Source organism: Hibiscus syriacus, unplaced genomic scaffold (assembly GCF_006381635.1).
Source record: "Hibiscus syriacus cultivar Baekdansim isolate YM2019G1 unplaced genomic scaffold, ASM638163v2 tig00112153_pilon, whole genome shotgun sequence".
NCBI lineage: Eukaryota > Viridiplantae > Streptophyta > Magnoliopsida > Malvales > Malvaceae > Hibiscus > Hibiscus syriacus.
In genome coordinates, this window is record NW_024063262.1 from 47,983 (window position 1) to 67,125 (window position 19,143).

At 31.4% G+C, this 19,143-nt stretch overlaps 1 protein-coding gene and 1 pseudogene across 1 annotated transcript; one reads left to right on the top strand and one right to left on the bottom strand.

Moving 5' to 3' along the window:
* The first annotated feature begins 9,855 nt into the window (after nt 1–9,855).
* Nucleotides 9,856–12,030, top strand: LOC120174994 (annotated as a pseudogene).
* A 459-nt stretch (nt 12,031–12,489) lies between these two features.
* On the bottom strand, nt 12,490–13,172 carry LOC120175003. Its single transcript, XM_039181712.1, has 2 exons — nt 13,166–13,172; nt 12,490–12,971 (listed from the first exon to the last, which is right to left on the bottom strand). Exons 1-2 carry the CDS (start codon nt 13,170–13,172, stop codon nt 12,490–12,492), a joined length of 489 nt encoding a protein of 162 aa, XP_039037643.1.
* Between the last annotated feature and the right edge of the window lie 5,971 nt (nt 13,173–19,143).

A 19,143-nucleotide genomic window follows, 5' to 3' on the forward strand; every position in this document is an offset into this window, starting at 1 on the left:
CAAAGTCCTTGTTTTAGTTGTAATTTGATGTTTCCATCCAAACTGAAGCGAGCACTCTCCCATTGAGCCATGTGACTGAGGTTAGCAGTATCTTTAAGTTTAGCGGTGACATCAAAACTGAGGAAGTCAATTTAGGATTGTGAGTGATGGTCAAAAGTTTTTAGGGAGTCAAACCTAGTATGGGTGGCTATATTATGTTGAAAAATGATGTCAGGTCACCAGTTTAAGGTTCCATATCAACATTTCTTTAACCCAGTAATGGTTGTTAACAACGAGTTACTAATTTGTTACAAATCAATAACGTTAGTGGTCAATTTTTACTTTGAAACTTCAGTGGGGAAAATTAAAACATACTTAAACATTAGTGAATATTTGTGCAGTTTACCCTTAAAATTGCTAATTAACAACATTTTGTATTTATTTCTAGATTGATACTTTTTTATCATGAATACTAAAGGAGGGTCTGGATAAAATGGACTCGAGTTTAAATTGTTCGTGAAATGAGGTGGCGATAACTAAAAATCGATTCAAGTCTGAATTGATGTTGATATTAACCTGATTATTTTGGATCTAGACTCGACTTGCACCCAATCTAAGAATGGCTTGAATATGAACTGAACTTGATAATGTGATAATCGAACCCAACCTGTATCTTACCTGGTATGAACTAGAACTCGAGATTAACATAATAATATATATATATATATAACTAAACTATTGAGATATGATTTTACTAAACTTGTATTTGACTCAACTTATTCTTGACTGACTTGTTAATTGACTCGATCTATAAATGATTTGACTTGTTATCGAACTGCTTTAATACTGACATAACTTAATATTTATCTAACTTGTAAGTTGTAATTGATGAAGTATATGATTTCCATGAGAGAAAAAGGCAGTAGAGACTTTGAGATTGTGAATTTAGGAAAAATGGCTCCGATGGGGAGTTGAAAAAAATAACTGAAATGAGGGAGTAAAATTATTTGCTGAAGTGTGGTGGAATCTTCAGTGCTATCGGAAGACAATCGGAGCACATGGATTCTTTCTGGAAGATGAGCAGTGATGTGATCCTACTCAAGCACCAACTCATGTTCTTCCATATTTATACTTAAGGATGAAAATGGAGGGAGATTTTATATTCCTTACACATTTCTATTTATTCTATGTTTCGTATAACTATTTTACATGTCTCATTCATATCTTATCATGTCGTGATCACCATGCCTTGCATATCATACATATTTATGTCATTATTATATTTTATGCCATTCATCTTAGGTTAGTTATATGTTTTGATTCATTTACCTTCATATTTTGCATATTACGTGAATATCACGTTCTAATTAGTAGTGGATATTTGATTCATCTTAGGTTAGTTATATGTTTTGCATATTTTATGCCATTCATCTTTAACCAAATTTTTACCTTTCTCCACACCTTTAACTAAGCCCCATTACAACCTTGTTTAGAGACCCTTTAATTATTTCATCTTGTTCTAATTAGTAGTGGATATTTGATTTTCTTACATGCTTATGGTAATATCATGTTCGATTTCGACTTTGAGCATTTTTGCACCCAAAACACATTGAGTGAAACTTTGTGAGGTGTTGAGTTAGGTTACATTGAGATTGATGGATAAATGGATGTAATTATTTTGCTTAACTTGACCCTAGTTGTGCTTTCCAATTGATTGATATATTGATTTGATGATTGTTGTGAACTTGACTTGCATGGCTTTCTAGGATATAAGATGAAATGAAGAAAGGTAAATGGAGTTTTTAACTTGTTTGATTGAAGCATGCTTGAGGACAAGCATGGGATAAATGAGGGAGAATTTTATGAGTGTTTTTAATTGAAGATATTTACTTGTCAATTCTCTCGTGTTGTTGATTTATTACTAATGATTTGGTTTTGTTTCACTCAGTTTTGCGCAAGAGCTTATTTTCCAAAAAAACAACATTAAAAGTGACTATTCTGCAGTTTTTTATTTTCTATAATAATGGCTGGAAACATGGACATGATCTGGGGTATGATGAGATCTAACGTGGATGTTTCTAGAAGATATAGTCAGTGGCTGTTTCTAGAAAGTTCAGTCAACACATTCTATAAGGTGGACAGACATAGCTATCTTAGGTAGACTTATCTTAGCAATTAAGTTTGAATTTAAAATATTTTAGGGGTTTATTTTATTTTTGGATTATCTTTTAGGACATTTTATTTTTTATCTTTAGGGTTTTAGAAGGATATAAATACCCCCTTTGGGTATTGCTTGAACATGTACTATCTTTTCATTTTTCTTTTATTTTATAAAAGTTTTCCAAGGTTTTTTTTATTTTTTTTCTTTCAACCTTTTTTTTAGGTTTTTTACTTTGTTTTCTAAAAATGCTAAGTATGATTTCCATCATGCTTAGCTAAACTTTCAATTAGTTGATGGCTTAGCGATGACTCAATTCATTTGGTGTGAATTAAAAAGAACTTAATATTGTCGGATATCTTTCTTAATTTTTTGCAAACTTGGATTGAAAAATTTCAACACTTTCATTTAAAAAATATCTTATTGGTTTGAATGTTGTAATGACTTACAGTTGGGAGGAATAGTTTGGCTAGTAGCAAATTTGACTTCTAATGAACACACTTAGCGGCGGTCCGCTCAAGGAAATTGATATCAGGTTCGATTCCCATTAAGACAACATAAATCGAGTCGAGCTTTTCCAACAGTTAAAATTGTATTGGTGCTAACGGTGATAGTTATGGTTAGTCCAATTAATGACTAAATTTCGAAGATTGACTTGCGAATATCGGATTATCGAAGAAAAAAGTAAGTTACAAGGGTTGGGCCTTGTAGACAGTAACTAGCATGAATCCCGAAGTAAAATCCTTATCGATGATAGAAATGAATTAAAGTAAAGCAAGGCTTCATGTTATTCATCATAATTATTTTCAACTATTTACTTTCATTCTTTTTCATTTTTAAATTTAGTTCATTTTACTTGGTTTTTATTACCAAACCCCTTTTCTTACTTATTATTTCCTTGGATCAGGATCAACACAAAACGACATTGGGAATTTCTAAGTCCCTATGGATCGACATTTTCTTCTCTATACTATGTTTTACTTTATTTCATTTGAGAAAAAATGAATATTTATTTGACAATTACGATGTTTGTCAGACTTATACCCAAAAGTTTTAAGTGCACAACCATTCCTAAGAAGAAATTACAAATGAGCAAAGTTTGAATATCTTCACAATGATAGATTGTTTGTAAATTGAAACTCTCACACGCACCCAAGAACACTATAATAAAAATGACAATGAATGGAATAGTGTTATGTGGAAGAAAGATATAATTGAATACAAATTTGATTCTATTTTGCTCTTTGATTGTTGGAATAACTTTCTTGTCTCTTATTAATTTTTTTAAGACCGCTTTTATATACTCTCATTGATTTCTAGCCATTTGAGGTTGCTAGAGGGAGTTTGGAGCTGTTTTGAGCAAAAAATCTATGTATTCAATGCAAATTTGTACAGAGGTTTCAAAATCATCTAGGGGTTTTGAAACCAATAAGGGTGTTTCGAAACCATAAGAGAAATTTTAATGAATTTTAACTATTGCCTCATAAGTTCCGAAACCACCTAAGGGTTTCGAAACCAAGCTGAAAAGGTTGAAAACTTTGTATTGCTTCACATTTCAAGATTCTTTTAAGAATTTATAATTTTCCAAAACATTTATGAATTTATTTTTGACATCTTTAAACCTTGAAAAGTTATTTTTATATACTCTTAAAATTATTGAATCAGATTTAATAAAATATTATTTTTACAAAATTTTCAATTTAATTTTTTTATATCAAAATCATTTAATTATATTTATCAATATCCCTATTTTTGATATAACAAAATGATTTTTCAAAAATTTGTCAAAGATAATTTTTAATGATGTTAAAAAATTTCATAAGTGAAAATTTTCATTTTTCTCTCCCTTTGAAAAAGACTTAAATGGTTGGTTTTAAATTAACTATAAAATGAAAATTTTGTTAAAACAAATTTTACTAAAATTTTCTCCCTTTTTTGTTAGATCAAAATCATTTAGCTACAAGAGAGAAGACAAGATTAGAGCATAATGACAAATAAAGCCGACATAATCAATAATATCTAAAAAAGGGCAAGTCAATATTAAAGTTCAATATAAAAGATGCATAAATATCATAAGCAAATGTCCTAGAAAAATCCAAAAAATATCAAAACTATTATAGTGAACATAGTCAAAATGCATCATAAAAGTCTAACAAAAAATATCCAACATAAAGTATAAATGCATCCTAAAAGTCCAATAAGCTATGCAAATGATCAACCCTCAACATTCGGATGAGGAAAAAAAATTAACCCGTACGAGGAAACGAGTCTGAAAAGCTAGCCTCCAAAACATCAATACGAGCTCCCATGGCATCAAAGCGGCAATCAACATGATAAAAAACCTCATCAAAACGAATGGCCAAGAAGTCATAAAAAAAAACTCTAAAATAACGGGAGAATGACGAGGAATAGCACCATTGGGTGCAGCAACTCCATGAGCAACGGGATAATGCAAAGGAATGTCATCACAATATTTTTACCCAATCTCTTTTTGGAAACCTAAATCCCATATTCTTAACTAAGGTATAATCAAGCTTACTAGAAAGGCGCACAGGATGATCAAAAAAAGTATTAACGGAATAAGTACGAAATATGTGACTCAAGACACAATAGTAGGGTAAAAAGACATTAGAATTGGAGCCTTTTACGATCAAATGGCAATCAATCTCTATGATAGATCAGATTCTCTACAATGCGAATAGTTAATAGATTGTCACAACAAAGATTTGTAGGTACAAAAGGAAATATGAAGATCATTAAGAAGAAACTACAGCCACCGTATTTCACAAGTTACAATAGCCAATGCTCGATACTCTGCTTCACTTGAGGAACGAGAAATTGTCTGTTGCTTCTTAGACTTCTAAGAGATTAGAGCAGAACAAAACCCAGTAAGTGATCTTCATGAATCAGGACATGAAGCCCAATTAGAATCACTGAAAGCCTTAAGTTTCAGATCATTTTCTACTGGGAAAAACGGGGCTTGTCCTGGAGTTCCCTTCAAATAACGAAGAACTTTATGAGCTGCAGTCAAGTGATCTACAGTAGGGGCTGACAAACACTAGGAAAGCTGTTGCACAAAATAAGTAGTGTCTAGCATTGTGTTAGTAAGATACAACAACTGACCAACAAGTTTTCTATAGCCGTAATGTCAGAAAGAGGTTGACCCTGTGTTTTAAAAAGCTTACTATTTGTAACTATAGGAGTTGCAACTGGTTTAGAACCTAAAAAATATGTTTCCTGTAACAAATCCAATGTATACTTCATCTGACACAAATTAATGCCACTCTTAGAACGAGAAACCTTGAGTCCTAAAAAAACAAGTCACCCAAGTCTTTAATTCTGAACACATCATGCAAATAAATTTTAACCTTACTAATCTCTTCCATATCTTCACTAGCAAGAATAATATCATCAACATAAATGACTAAGGCTATAAACTTAGATCATGTTCCTTTAAAAAAAAAAAAAGAAGAATAAAAAACTTGTGTGAAATTTTGAGTAAGCAAAGCAGTAGTCAACTTTTCATTTTATTTTCTACTTGCTTGCTTTAAACCGTTTAAACCCTTATTTAGTTTACAAACAAACACCAGATTGATTAGTATGAAAACCAAGAGGCAAGTCCATATACACTTATTCTAGCAAGTCTTCATGCAAAAAAGCATTATTAATATCCAATTGACACAAATTCCATTTCATTCCTGCATCAATAGCTAAAATAGTCCTTATAGTAGTAATCTTTGCCATAGGACTAAAAGTATCAATGAAGTAAATTCCAGATTTTTGTGTATTCCCTTTTGCAACCAACCTAGCTTTGTACCTTTCTAAAGTACCATCATATTTAAGTTTGGTTTCTAGTACCCATTTACAACTTATATTTTTTTATACCTTTAGGAAACTGAACTAAATCCCAAGTATTATTAGCATTTAAAGCTTTAATTTCAACATTCATGGCCTCTTTCCAACAATCATGAATAACAACCTGGTTATAATTTTTTGGTTCAGTAAGAATAGATGCACTGCAAACATATGACCCATGCTTATCGGATAGTTTATCATAAGATAATACCTGAGTTATGCTGTGAAAAGTGGCCTTTGCTTTAGGCAAAGATACTTCAAAATCCTTATACCTTTGAGACAAATGAACTCTTCTAGAAGGTCTGGTTGACTGAGAAGATATCACCCTAGGAGATGTTGGTGATGAAGTAGCAGAATGAGGTATTCCAGCAATAATGTTATAATTCCCTTGAATAGAAGAATTTTCAGATGAACCTATTGTAGGTGTAGTTGCTACAGATGAAGTTGTTGCATGTTCACTTGCAGGAGGCATGTGTTCAGTAGAGTGCCTTTCAACAGATGGGGAACAAATTGTTGTTTTGTAGGAAAAATATGTTTATCTGAATAGAGAAAGTCTTCAAATAACATGTCATTGTGACATGAAGGCAAAACTAAATCAGGAGAGGAAGAACAGTCTACATCATCTTTAAAAGGAAATTTATTTTCAGTAAAAACAACATCCCTTGTAACAAAAACAGATTTGCTATCTAAGTCATATAACTTGAAACCTTTAATATTTTCAGGAACCCCAAGACAAACACATTTAACATCTCTAAGATGCATTTTTATTCTTGGTTTAGGTAAAACAGAGGCAAAATCCCAAAAACTTTAAGTTGATCCAAAACTGGTTTTTCTGATTTAAAACTTTAAAAAGAGTTAAATACTGGTGTAGGTGTATTATTTATAAGAAAAGCATAATACAAGATGCATTCTATCAAAAAAAAAAAAAAAACAAGAGGTAGATTAGCATGAATTCTCAAGGCCCTTGCAACAGACAAAATATGTTGACGCTTTCTTCCAACTACACTATTATGTTGTGTCTATGTACAAGAGTTTTAATGCACAATTTCTTTTTTCCTGAAAAAAATATACTAGATCAAATTCTTTGGCATTATCAATTCTAAAGCATTTAATTTTAATAGAAAACTTAGTCTCTACTAATTGATAAAAGTCAACAATTAACCTCTTTACCTCAGATTTTGCTTTCATAGGAAAAATCCACAAAAATCCACAAAAATCTACTTTTATCATCAACTACAGTTAAAAAAATTATGTATGAACATATATACTTTTAACAGGAAATGAACCCCAAACATCCATATGAACTAAATCAAAATAAGCACTAGTAACACTTTGACTGAAAGGAAAATGAAATCTTTTATGCTTAGCCAAGTGACAAGTCTCACATTCAAAACCAGAATCAACATAAACATCACTGTTCAACTGAGAAAAAAACTCCATTCTCTACCTAGTAGGGTGGCCTAGTCTATTAAGCCAAAAATCAAAATCAAAGTTTTACAAACATAAACATAAGAGTTTTGAGTTACATAATTTTCCAACTCATACAAACCATCAACTAGCTTAGCTATACTAATCGTCTTTCAAAGATTCAAATCTTGTAGAACACAAGAATCAAAGGGAAAAAAGTAAACAACAAGAACCATCTTTTGTAAGATGAGAAGTAGAAATCAAATTAAAGGTAAAACCAGGTATACAAGATACATTCTTTAGAGTAAGATTTGATGAAACTTTAATAGTCCCTATGTGTGTTACTTTAACCAATTGATTATTAGGAAGATTAACAAATTTGTCACCAACAGGGTAATAGTCCTCCTAAAAAACTAAATAAAATCACAATGTGATATGTATCTCCTGAATCTACAATCTATTTAGCCTTAGAAATCGGATTAAAGAAGGTAAAAATCATACCTAGACTAGATGTTGAAGTTGTATCAAAAACTGAAGAAACTACATTGATCTGAGATACTGAATTATGTGTAGCCTCTCTTTCTTTCAATAAAGACATCAAACTATTGTATTGCTCTTTAGTAAAAGAAAAAGATACATTTTTTGTGTCCAAAGAATCATTGACTTCAGGTTCTTGACTGTCTGAACTAGTAACTTGACTTGCTCTACTAGTTTATCCTCGGTTAGAGTTCTTATAACCAGGTGGAAACCAATTTTTATGATAACACTTGTCTATAGAATGTCCATAAATCTCATAGTATGTGCAAGTGGATTTTTTACCAGTACTAAAAGACTTTTTTTGAATTATACCCTTTTCCAGAATCATCTAATTGTGCATTCTTATTATTGTGCACAAATCTTCCAGCAAACAGAATATTAGATTCATTTGCAGAAACATGAACATTAAGAGACATCACATACTGAACAGTTCTAGCAAATATTTCATTGATAGTATGCATGTGTTTCATCATTAAAATTTGTGATTTCTAAACAGAAAAATTTTCATTCAAGCATTTCAAGAACTTAAGAATGAAACCTTGTTTCATAAACTCTTTAGCAGAATAATCATACACATTTAAAGGTCTCAAATTGCACATCTCATCCCACACAATCTTCAATTGCGTATAGTAAGAAGTTACAGTGAGTGTACCTTGTTGCAAAGAAAATAAATCTTACTGCAAGTCTGAAATCCTCATCAAATCCCATTGAGAATATCTGTTAAAGAGATTTGCCCAAATATCGTACGCATAATCGATCCACATCATGCTTTGCCCAATCTCTGGGCTTAGGGTTCGCTACAACTAAGAAAGAACAAGATTATAATATTTTAACCATGCCATATCCTAGGATCGTCCTCTTTCGATGATTTGATCGAACAATCAACAAAGTGTAGCTTGTTCTTGGAGATTAAAGACATACGCATCGATCTCGCCCAATTTGGTAATTGCTCACAGTCAACAAGGCAGAGGTTAGAACAAGCGAAGGGTTCTCATTTGGGTGATTGTAATATTCACTACTTGGGTCGTCGAATTGATTTAAATCCCCTTAATTCGACGATTCGTATGCTCTGATATCATATCAAAATGTTGTAGGAAACAAAAGTATATTATTATCCAAAATCGATCTTTTACACTAATATTTATAAGCATAAACAATTAACTCTAACTACCTCTTAACTAACTATCCGTATACATCCATACATTCTATTATACTTAAACTATTTAATTTTTTTCATCTAAGTTTTAAAAAAATTTGATATGTGACATTAATTATAAAACACTTTGGGTACTGAAATGAAAAAAATTAAAAACTTTTGGTATTAATTTTAACAAAAAAAATACTTTAGGTACCTACTTTGATAAAAAAAAGATAACTTTAGGAATTTAGTTTGACCAAACAATACCATAGGTACTTAAATGAAAAAAATGAAATACTTTAGGTATTTATTTGTTTATTATCCATTTTAAGAAAAAATGGAAATATCACATAAATACGTTCGGCCAAAACCACAAATTAAGGGACTGTTTGTTTACTTTAGAATGATTAAGCGCTGAATAATTCAAATACTGAATGATTCAAAAGCTCTGTATGAATTAACTCTAAATATGACATATTATTTGATAATGGCTCTAAATCATTCAGAATATACTTTGTTGCTGAATCATTCAACACTGTTTTACTGAATCAGTGAGCATTGAATCATTCAGAGTTGAAAACAAACACACTGAATACTGAACGGTTCAACATTTAGCGCTGAATAATTCGATTCAGAGCCAAATAAACAGTCCCTAAATCAACTTCCATTACCACAACTGAAACGCTGCCGTTTTGTCACTTTGCGTGAACGGGACTACTAAATAATTCGTCCCTTTCTTTTCGTTCTCTTAATAATTCATTCATTTATCTTCTCCATTCTTCTGTCGACCTCAACCAAGAAATCTTTCTTTATTTTCCAAATGGAAATCGATCCACTTCCAAACGGAAGCAGTTCGATCGCCGCAACAACCCCCGAGACCGCCTCCACGAAGCCAACTTCTATCACCGTCGCGTCTCACCCGGCTACGTCCTAGAAGCTCAACCATCTGACGGAATCCTTGAAATTGGAACATCAATTCTTGCGTGTTCCTTTCGAACATTTCAAGAAAACGATCCAATCCAATCACCGGACCTTCGAGAAAGAGGTCTCTTCCGACATCTCAAGCGTCACTGACGTGGCTGAATCCGACGAAATCTCCAACGATACGCCATTTTGAGTCTCACTTCCCTTGTTTCCCGTTTGCAAGGCATCAAACGCAAGGTAAGAGAAGATAACTTTTTATTATTCTCTTTAATTATTTTTACTTATTGTTAAGTCAATCGAATGTGATTATCTTGAAATTAGGAAAAAATGTAATCTTTTCAAATTTTGAAGGTATTAGAGATAGACAATTTTGGTAAAATTGCTTTGTTCCCGATATGAGTTAGAATAGGTGTATTTGTATAACAAGAAAGAGAATAATTGATATTATTTAAAAGAATTAACTTGTATTGAAGATGAAACTTTGACAATTTTACTTGAATCCGAATGTCTGATTATATTAATATGTGGAATAAAACCAATGATAAAAATGGAACTCGTCAATTTTTATGGAAATTTGAAATTATCAGAAAATAGGATCTTTAAATATTATTATATTGAATTTGGGAGATAAATTAAGTCTAATTGCATAAATGCTAAATTTGTATGAAATCAGTTTGGATAAAGATCACTCGATTTGCGTTATTACTAATTTTAATTTTTAAGCCGATTTTTTCACTGTTTGGCTTTATGTGTGAGTGGATATTTGTTCCATGTTTCAGTATTTAAGAGATTTTAAGTGAATGATTTATCATCCAAAGTGATGTGTAGCCCCTTTTATCAGTTGGTGGTGCTTGATTTTTTTTTTCATTCAGTTGGAAGAGGGGAATCGAATGGAGAACCTGCAAGCGCAGAGGTGTCGGGCTCCTCTTGATCACTAAGAATCCGTGGATGCTGAAAACGTTTTTGAATAGAGCAATGTGCGGCTGAAGCGGATCCTTGTTCATTACATGTCGCGTATGTCATATTATGACACTGCAACGAAGCTGGCATAAAGCAGCAATATACAGGTAATTTACATGCTTATTTCATTTCATATATACCCTGAATTAAATGTATGTTTATGTTCCAGGAACTTGTCGATATTGATGTTTTCCAAGAAGCTAAGAAGGTTATTGATGGCCTTAGAAATCAAGAGGCGGGTCCTGCCCTTGCCTGGTGTGCGGATAACAAATCAAGGTTGAAGAAATCCAAGGTATGCAATCATTCACCGTGTCTCCTTAGTTGTCATGATGATTTAACCTCTACCATTAACTGAGAGCCTAGTATAACCGAGCTTTCATTTTGGATTATCACCATCGAAATTAAATTTCTCTCTTAACCGCATTCATTAAAAATATATGTTTTTTAGTTTTTGATGTAAAAAAAAAATTGTCGGCATTCAACTTTACTTAGAATGTGATTTCAGATTTTAAGTAGAAAATTCTCAGCTTCAATAATTTTTGTTTATTTTTATGACAGAGCAAATTTGAGTTTCAGGAATTTGTTGAGTTGGTACGAGCTGAAAACAACATGCGTTCTATTTCATATGCTCGTAAGTACCTATCCCCATGGGGAGCAACTCATATGAAAGAATTACAACGAGTCATGGCAACATTGGTTGTTAGAAGCCACACTGAATGTGCAAAGTATAAGATAAATTTGATCCCTCCTTTAAATTGACTACTGGTTCAAGTTAGTTAATTTACTTGTCATGCTTAGTGGAATGATTTCCTGATGACGATAAGGATTAGACTATAGGAAGTCGACACAAGAGAAAACAATGAGATCAATTACTCAATTTACATCATTGATGACCTTGTTCATGTGGAACATTAGTGATAGACAAACAATCTTGTTTTTGACACCAATGTTTCAAGTATTTAGATAATTCAGCTAAAGTTGTATTATTTTAAAACATAAATGTTTTTGCCTAATTTTGTTCTGTTGCTATGCTTTCTTTCCATGGCATCTTTGGCAGGAAAGATGGAAAATTGAACAAAAAAAGAAGTACTTTTCTTTTCGTCTGTTGCTTGATACGATTGAAAAAGGAGAGGAAAGAAAATTAAAAAATAATATATTGTTTTGCCATTATACCTTTTTTTAGTTTAGATAAAATAAATAATATTTTTATAAAAATGATGGATAAATTTGTAAATACACTCTTGACTCATGCCACCCATTTGTTTTGTTTTTTTTTTTTTTTTGATAAAATAAGGCCTCATTAAAACCCCCTTATCCTACATTTTACAAACATAACATGAAGGACATTGGAAGGAGGAAAAGAGTGCCTCTAACTTTTATTAATTAGAACAATAATACACCTCCACACCTCAACAGCTAACAACTTCTTACAAAACAGAAAACCATAAATCTGAAAATATAACACACCCTAATACTCCCTAAATAAGAACAACCAAGGCATAACACCTTAACCATTACACAAACCTAAAAATCAGCCTATACCAGCTTTAGCTAATTCATCCGCTTCCCAATTTGTTGCTCTCGAGATGAGCCTTGTGATAATACCCTTCCTCTCCACAGTAGAAGCTATATCCCTTACCAAGGATTGAAACAAAGTAGTACTAAGGTTCGGATTAATAATCCACTTTAGAGCATTGGAAGAATCCGATTCCAAAATGATCCTCTGATTTGAAAAGAAATCAACTTCAACTTCCTCAATAAGAATCAACCCTCTATTGATCGCCAAAAGCTCTGCGAGTAAGGGAGGACCTCCCCCTACCTTCTCTGAAAATGACCCAAGCACCAACCCACTGCCATCCCTAATCAAGCCACCTATTCCACCCTTATCCCAACCTTTGACCATTGCACCATCTACATTTACTTTTAAGAACCCTTCCGGAGGAGGACTCCACCTAGAAGAAGGAAGATACCTCTTATTCAGATTGACATGTTGATCTGCTAGTTTTAAATCCCCTATCAAGGAATCGAAATGAAAGTGAACATCCTTAACTGATGTTCATATTTTCTTTCCAATTTGTAGTGATTTATAATTTATAATTTTATTTTCTCTCCTCTCCCTCTTCTTTCCTACTTAGCTTTTATTAAAATTGATTTTCTTTCCACTTTTACACTTCCCTAATCCAATCCTCGCATCTTTTCCACTATACCAGACATTACGGCTTTTGCTTGGTATGGTGGAAACAAAACTAAAAAGATAAATAAAAAGTAATAAAAAAATAATATTGTATGCTTAATTTACATCTCTCAAACTTATTATGAATTCTGTGAGTTGCACACTTAGTGTCGAAACGGTCGTCAATAAATTTATTATGAATTACGTGGGTTGCACACTTAGTGTCGATACAGTCGTTCATAAACTTATTATGAATTCTTTGTGTTGCACACTTTGTGTCGATACGGTCATTCATAAAGTTATTATGAATTTCGTGGGTGGGTTGCACACATAGTGCCGATATGATCGTTCATAAACTTATTATGAATTCCATAGGTTACGCACTTTTGCCGATACGGTCGTTCATAAACTTATTATGAATTCCTTGGGTTGCACACATAGTGTCGATACATAAAAATGCAACATATACATTAACCAACATGAAATTATAACTCTCAATGTACATAATAATTTCACTCACCTGATTTGTCTCTCTATTATGCACCGATGTAGTCCGACTACTCTGCTACTTTATCATTGCCTTTCTATTTTCTTGACTCGGGAGCTTGATTTTGATCTACACAAGCATCCATAGTCACACATACAAATATGATGTTAATATACTCACTAACATTTATCTAGAGTACTAATACTCAAAGGTACTGTTAAATTTCGAATTTTATTAAAACTCATCCTAACTTCAAGTGTCTGATTGAATAGTATCGGTACCCCTCCTATGGTCCCAATACTTCTTTCAGTATAGATACCATTTTTGCGTTCTAGAATCCATAGTATCGATACCCGTACAACAATTGTTTATTTTTCATTTCAATTTTTACCCAAATTTCATTTAAATCTCTTACTTTTATCACCAACTATACCATTAAACTCATCATCACTTAACCCAACTAACTTTCCTCCTTTATTCTTCCTATAACATCTAAAATCTCTAAAGAACACTTTAACCCAAGAATCACACTACTTTTTCATATATGTTTTTAATCACATCCAAGGCTTCTAATCTCTCATTTACTTCTTTGACAAGTCAAATTTACTTGTAAACCTCAATAAAAACTCGTATTTCATCATATCACTCAAAAACTCATTTTCTTAAATCTCAAATAATTCACTAATCACTTAGTTTTAATCATCATTGAACTTTTCTTAAGTCTCTATATCACTTAAGGTTTCAAAACAAACCCATAAACTAAAACAAAACCAACTTTGAAGAATCCTTAGCTAGGCTATGGAGGGCACGGGACTACGGGGAAGAAGAAGAGAAGCACTTTGACTTATCCCCTTATTTCCCTTATTAAATATCCTTAATAATAATAAATATTAAATTCCTTTCCCTTCAAAGGACCAAAATGCCCTTTCATTCTTACTCATTGGTCTTAAGCACAATTTCCTAAATCATTTATTATATTTTACCATTTATTCAATTTAATCCTCCAAATTTTAAATCCTTTTAATATAGTCACTGACCCGATGTTTGTGGTATTACATGTCTCAACATGCAGAAAGTGGGTTATTTTTTATGTTTCATAATGATAGTGTCTAAAATATTTAGGGGAGCAAATATAGATTTTTAGGTATAATATTAAAATTATCCCCCGGTATTTAACGTAATGGTCATTTTGGCTCCCCATGTCTCATTTTAGGGAAAAAAGACCCCTAATGTTTGACTAAATTATCACTTTGACCCTTATTCATTTATTTTAGAGCATTTTGTACCCCCCAACGTTTCATTTTAGTGTAAAAAGCCCTTATTTTGGAGTCTTAACAATTTGTTAACTAATGGTTTCCATCTATGGAGGGTTCTTTTTGGCCCATAATGAAATGTTGGGGGCCAAAATGCTCAAAAAAAAAAAACAATAGGGGACAAAATCACCATTTTGATAAATGTTGGGAGGCTATTTTGGTTTTATACCTTTTTTTAACATAACTGTTTCTTTTCCTTTTAAGTCATGCATGTATGCTTTCTAAGTCCATTTTTTTCATTAAATCTACTTAAAGTTAGCACGACTGATCTAATTTATTCCTAATAGAAGTATAATTGAATTAAAGATTTGTGACTTACATGAATGTTGATGTTAAGTTCCGTGACTCGGATTGTAAATTGCCCAATATTTTTTCAACTAGATAAGTCTTGTTGTCATGTCATTGTGTGGTAGGCTCTCAAAGAAATAGCTGAGAAAAACAACGGTAAGATTACATGTCCGAGACAGGATTGGTGTGCAATTATTCAGATCTGATTAAAGCATACATCTCATAAATCTGCATGTAAATAATCCATTTTTATTAGAATTGTTACTTAAGTTGGTAATTTCTTTAACCTATCTGTAAATAATTGTCTTCTTTCGACGTGTTGAAGATTCAGATTTAAAAATTTACAGTGTAAGTTCTTCTTGCACCTTAACATGTTAGGTTTTGAAGAATTTACCTTATGTTATTATGCAGAAACTGTGTGCATGTGCTTCTTAATTTCCTTAGTAATTGTCAACTTGTTACCGGTTCAATAATTAGCCATAAATAGGCTACTCTGCATCTCTGCCATAGAAAAAAAAACATCATTTCCTGTTGATTATATTTTAATCCTTTTAATTTTTTACTCTTCCATGTAAATTAGAGGAGAGAAAACATACGTAAATGGTAAATTATACAGGTGGTCTTTAATGTTTTCAGTCCATTCAATTTTAATCACCGATTTAAAAAAAATGGCTTTGGTCTCTTATGTTATCACTGTTCGATGAAAGAAATTGAAATTTTATTCTCAATGAATTCTTACCCAGAGTTGAATGGTTCATTGTTAATGAATTTGAAAAAGAATTTACCTAATTTTATGGTGATGTTGAGCTTAAACAAAAGCACTTAATGATTTAATGGTCTTGACTCGGGTTGTTTATCTATGTAAGTGAAAAGTCATCTCATATTAAAGACATTAGGTTGTTTTTTACTTGTTCATTTTAACCTTTAACAAGTTCAATATATGTTCACTTGTTAAGAGAAGAACTATGTATCTCACTATGTATTAGTTTAAGACGTCCACTAGTATTTAAATCGCTATTCTCGCTATTGTTCTTTTAATGTTTTGAATATTTTACTTTTTCCAAAAGAATATTCTTATATATTACCGGGAAATGTTAGTAATGCCTCAAGTATTTAAGGCATGTATCCTATGTTGGGGGGAAAAATCTCGTTGGGAGAGTTTATATATGGTCATTCGTTCCCTTGCTTGTTGAATGTGGTATGGCAAGTCACTCACATGCGTGTATTGTTGTTGTGGTCGTCGTCTGATCGATCAATTCAATTTAGTTCAATAAGTGTTTGTATTTGTGTAATTACGTGTATTTGATGTGTATTACATATATTGTTATTTCAACATGATTACGGTATTACATTTATTGTGGGTTTTTTTGGAGGATGAATTCTGACGTTTTTTTGGACAGATTCATCATTTATGTTATAGTCATTAATGCGAAATATTTTTCGAAACTACACCGTACTCTTATTTTATGTTTGAAGATCACCTATAATATTCATTATTTTCAAAACATCCTAAAAAATCATCTTTTCTCTGAATCTCTTGAATTTTGTACTCTAAATATCATATTCAAAAGTTGCTTTGGAAAAGAGCAGTACTATTTTGTTCACTTTCAAACTTCGAGTGTACCAACTTCGAAAATATTATGTCAACTTTAGAGAAGTTACATTATATTGATTACACCAATTGAGATGAATTTATTTCTACTGTAATGGTTTAGCATGACACGATTAAAAAGTGTTGTTTCCGTTATTTGATTATTATTATTCAGCTAATGCTAACGCCTACACTTTGCCGTTATATTTGTAACAATTATATTATATTCTTTGGTGTTATCATCTATATTATAACTAGGATGGTACACCTTTTATCTAGTTTCTGTTGTTTATTAGTATCTTTCTTTTCTTATTAATAATAACATGATGATAAATATTATTATGTATCAATTTTGATTAAATATATAAATATTGTATATAAAATTTAATTATATTCAAATTTCGTAAGTCACTAAAAATAATTATCAACATAACACCATTTTATGTTTATATTTTGTATACACATAATATGTCTATTTAACATGAAAATAAATCAACATATTTATTTTTAAAATGAGTGTAATTAAATTAAAATCTTTTAAATTGTGTACAATTAAACTAAAATTAAAATTTAATATATAGTTAAACATAATTAAAAAATATATATATTAAGCATTTGATATACTATCATTTATAATTTTAATATGAATTAACTATACGGATGATCACTTATGTTTTTATTTTGTACACTTTTGTTTTTATTTTGTACACTTTTGGTTACCGATTTGAAAATATATAATGGTCACCTTCATTTTTATTTAAATAAGGTTTGATAACCACGGGTTTGCTGCCGTTTAGACCACTACAAAGTTGGTCACTTTTGTTTCAGTTTTACAAATGTGGTCATTTTTATTTAAACTCAGATTCATTAACCAAAAAGCAAAGAAGAAAAAAGTAGAGAGGAGAAAAGAATCAGCTCAGCTTTGAGGGTAAGAAAGTAGAAATGTTGGCTAAAAGAGTACATTAGCCATAAGCATTAGCGCCCTTTCCTATAGCTCACAATATTGTCTGGTAGATCAACACCAATAGTTTGATCCAACAAAGGCAAACGGGGCAAAAACTGAATAAAAAATTCAATTAACCCCAGAACTAACATCATCCATCTGGCAAAACGGCCCAAAGCAAAGCTGCTATTTCAACAAGGGCAAATCAATTGAAGGAATAAAAGTATCACACTCAAAGCTTGTCTCAATTTCTGTAATGTGAATGGCTTCACAACTTGAAGCATTAAGTTTTTCCCTGCATTTTTAAAACGTCAAAAGTATATATTCTCCCAACAATATGCAATGAAATAAAAAAAAATTCTTTCTAAAATTTTACCTCCGTCACTTGTAGTTTCATCTCTTCCTCTCCCCTTTTGTGGTTTGGGTTTGGGAGTAATTTGATTTAAGGTTGGGATAACCAATATTTCAGCAACCCAAACAGAAAAACAAAATTCAGATGAAGCAGGGGAAGCAGCGGAGAAAAACATATGGAAAAAGGGGTAATTGATATTTTATCCCTAAACTATTTTAGATTTACAAAATGACCCATGATTAGTAATTTAACTAAAGTTCAAAGGTTAAAATAAAAATTAAATCTTTTTATTAACGTGCTACATCATAAAACTCGCAGCAGCTAACGTCTCAATGACTAAATCTTAATAAAATCATAACATGAGTGACCAAAACTTAATAAATGATAGCTTAAGTGATCAAAACTTTTTTTTTAATTGAGTGACCATATCTTATTTAATAAAAACAAAGGTGATCATATCTTATGTAGTGGTCTAACGACAGTAAACTTGTGGTGACTAAATCTTTTTTAAATGAAAACGAAGGTGATCATATCTTATGTATTTTCAAATCAGTGACAAAAAATAGACAAAATACAAACATAAATAATCATCAGTGTAATTAATCCTTTAATATTTATCCTTATGACAATTAATTGAGAAAAAAATCTTGGACAACCCTCGTGTTTTATGGACCAAAGAGTGGCACCTATCAGAGGATTGGTTAATCGCTCCTACTTATACTTCCCAATCCAATTAACATAAATAATAATAATAATAATAATAATAATAATAATAATAATAATAATAATAATACACTCAGTATATTCCGATTTGATCGAATCAGAATTATTCTTAGAAACCTATCAAGCGCCTACCTAATATAATTACGAAAATATCTTTTTATATTTTATATACGTGCTAATTTTTTATTGTCCTCCAGATTTTTAAGGTTTTACTTTGGTTAATTCGGATCGATTTGGATCACACACTTAACTTTAGTAAATTAGTTTCTTAGGGAGATTTTCTACATACTTAAATTTAAATTTATGTAATTAAAT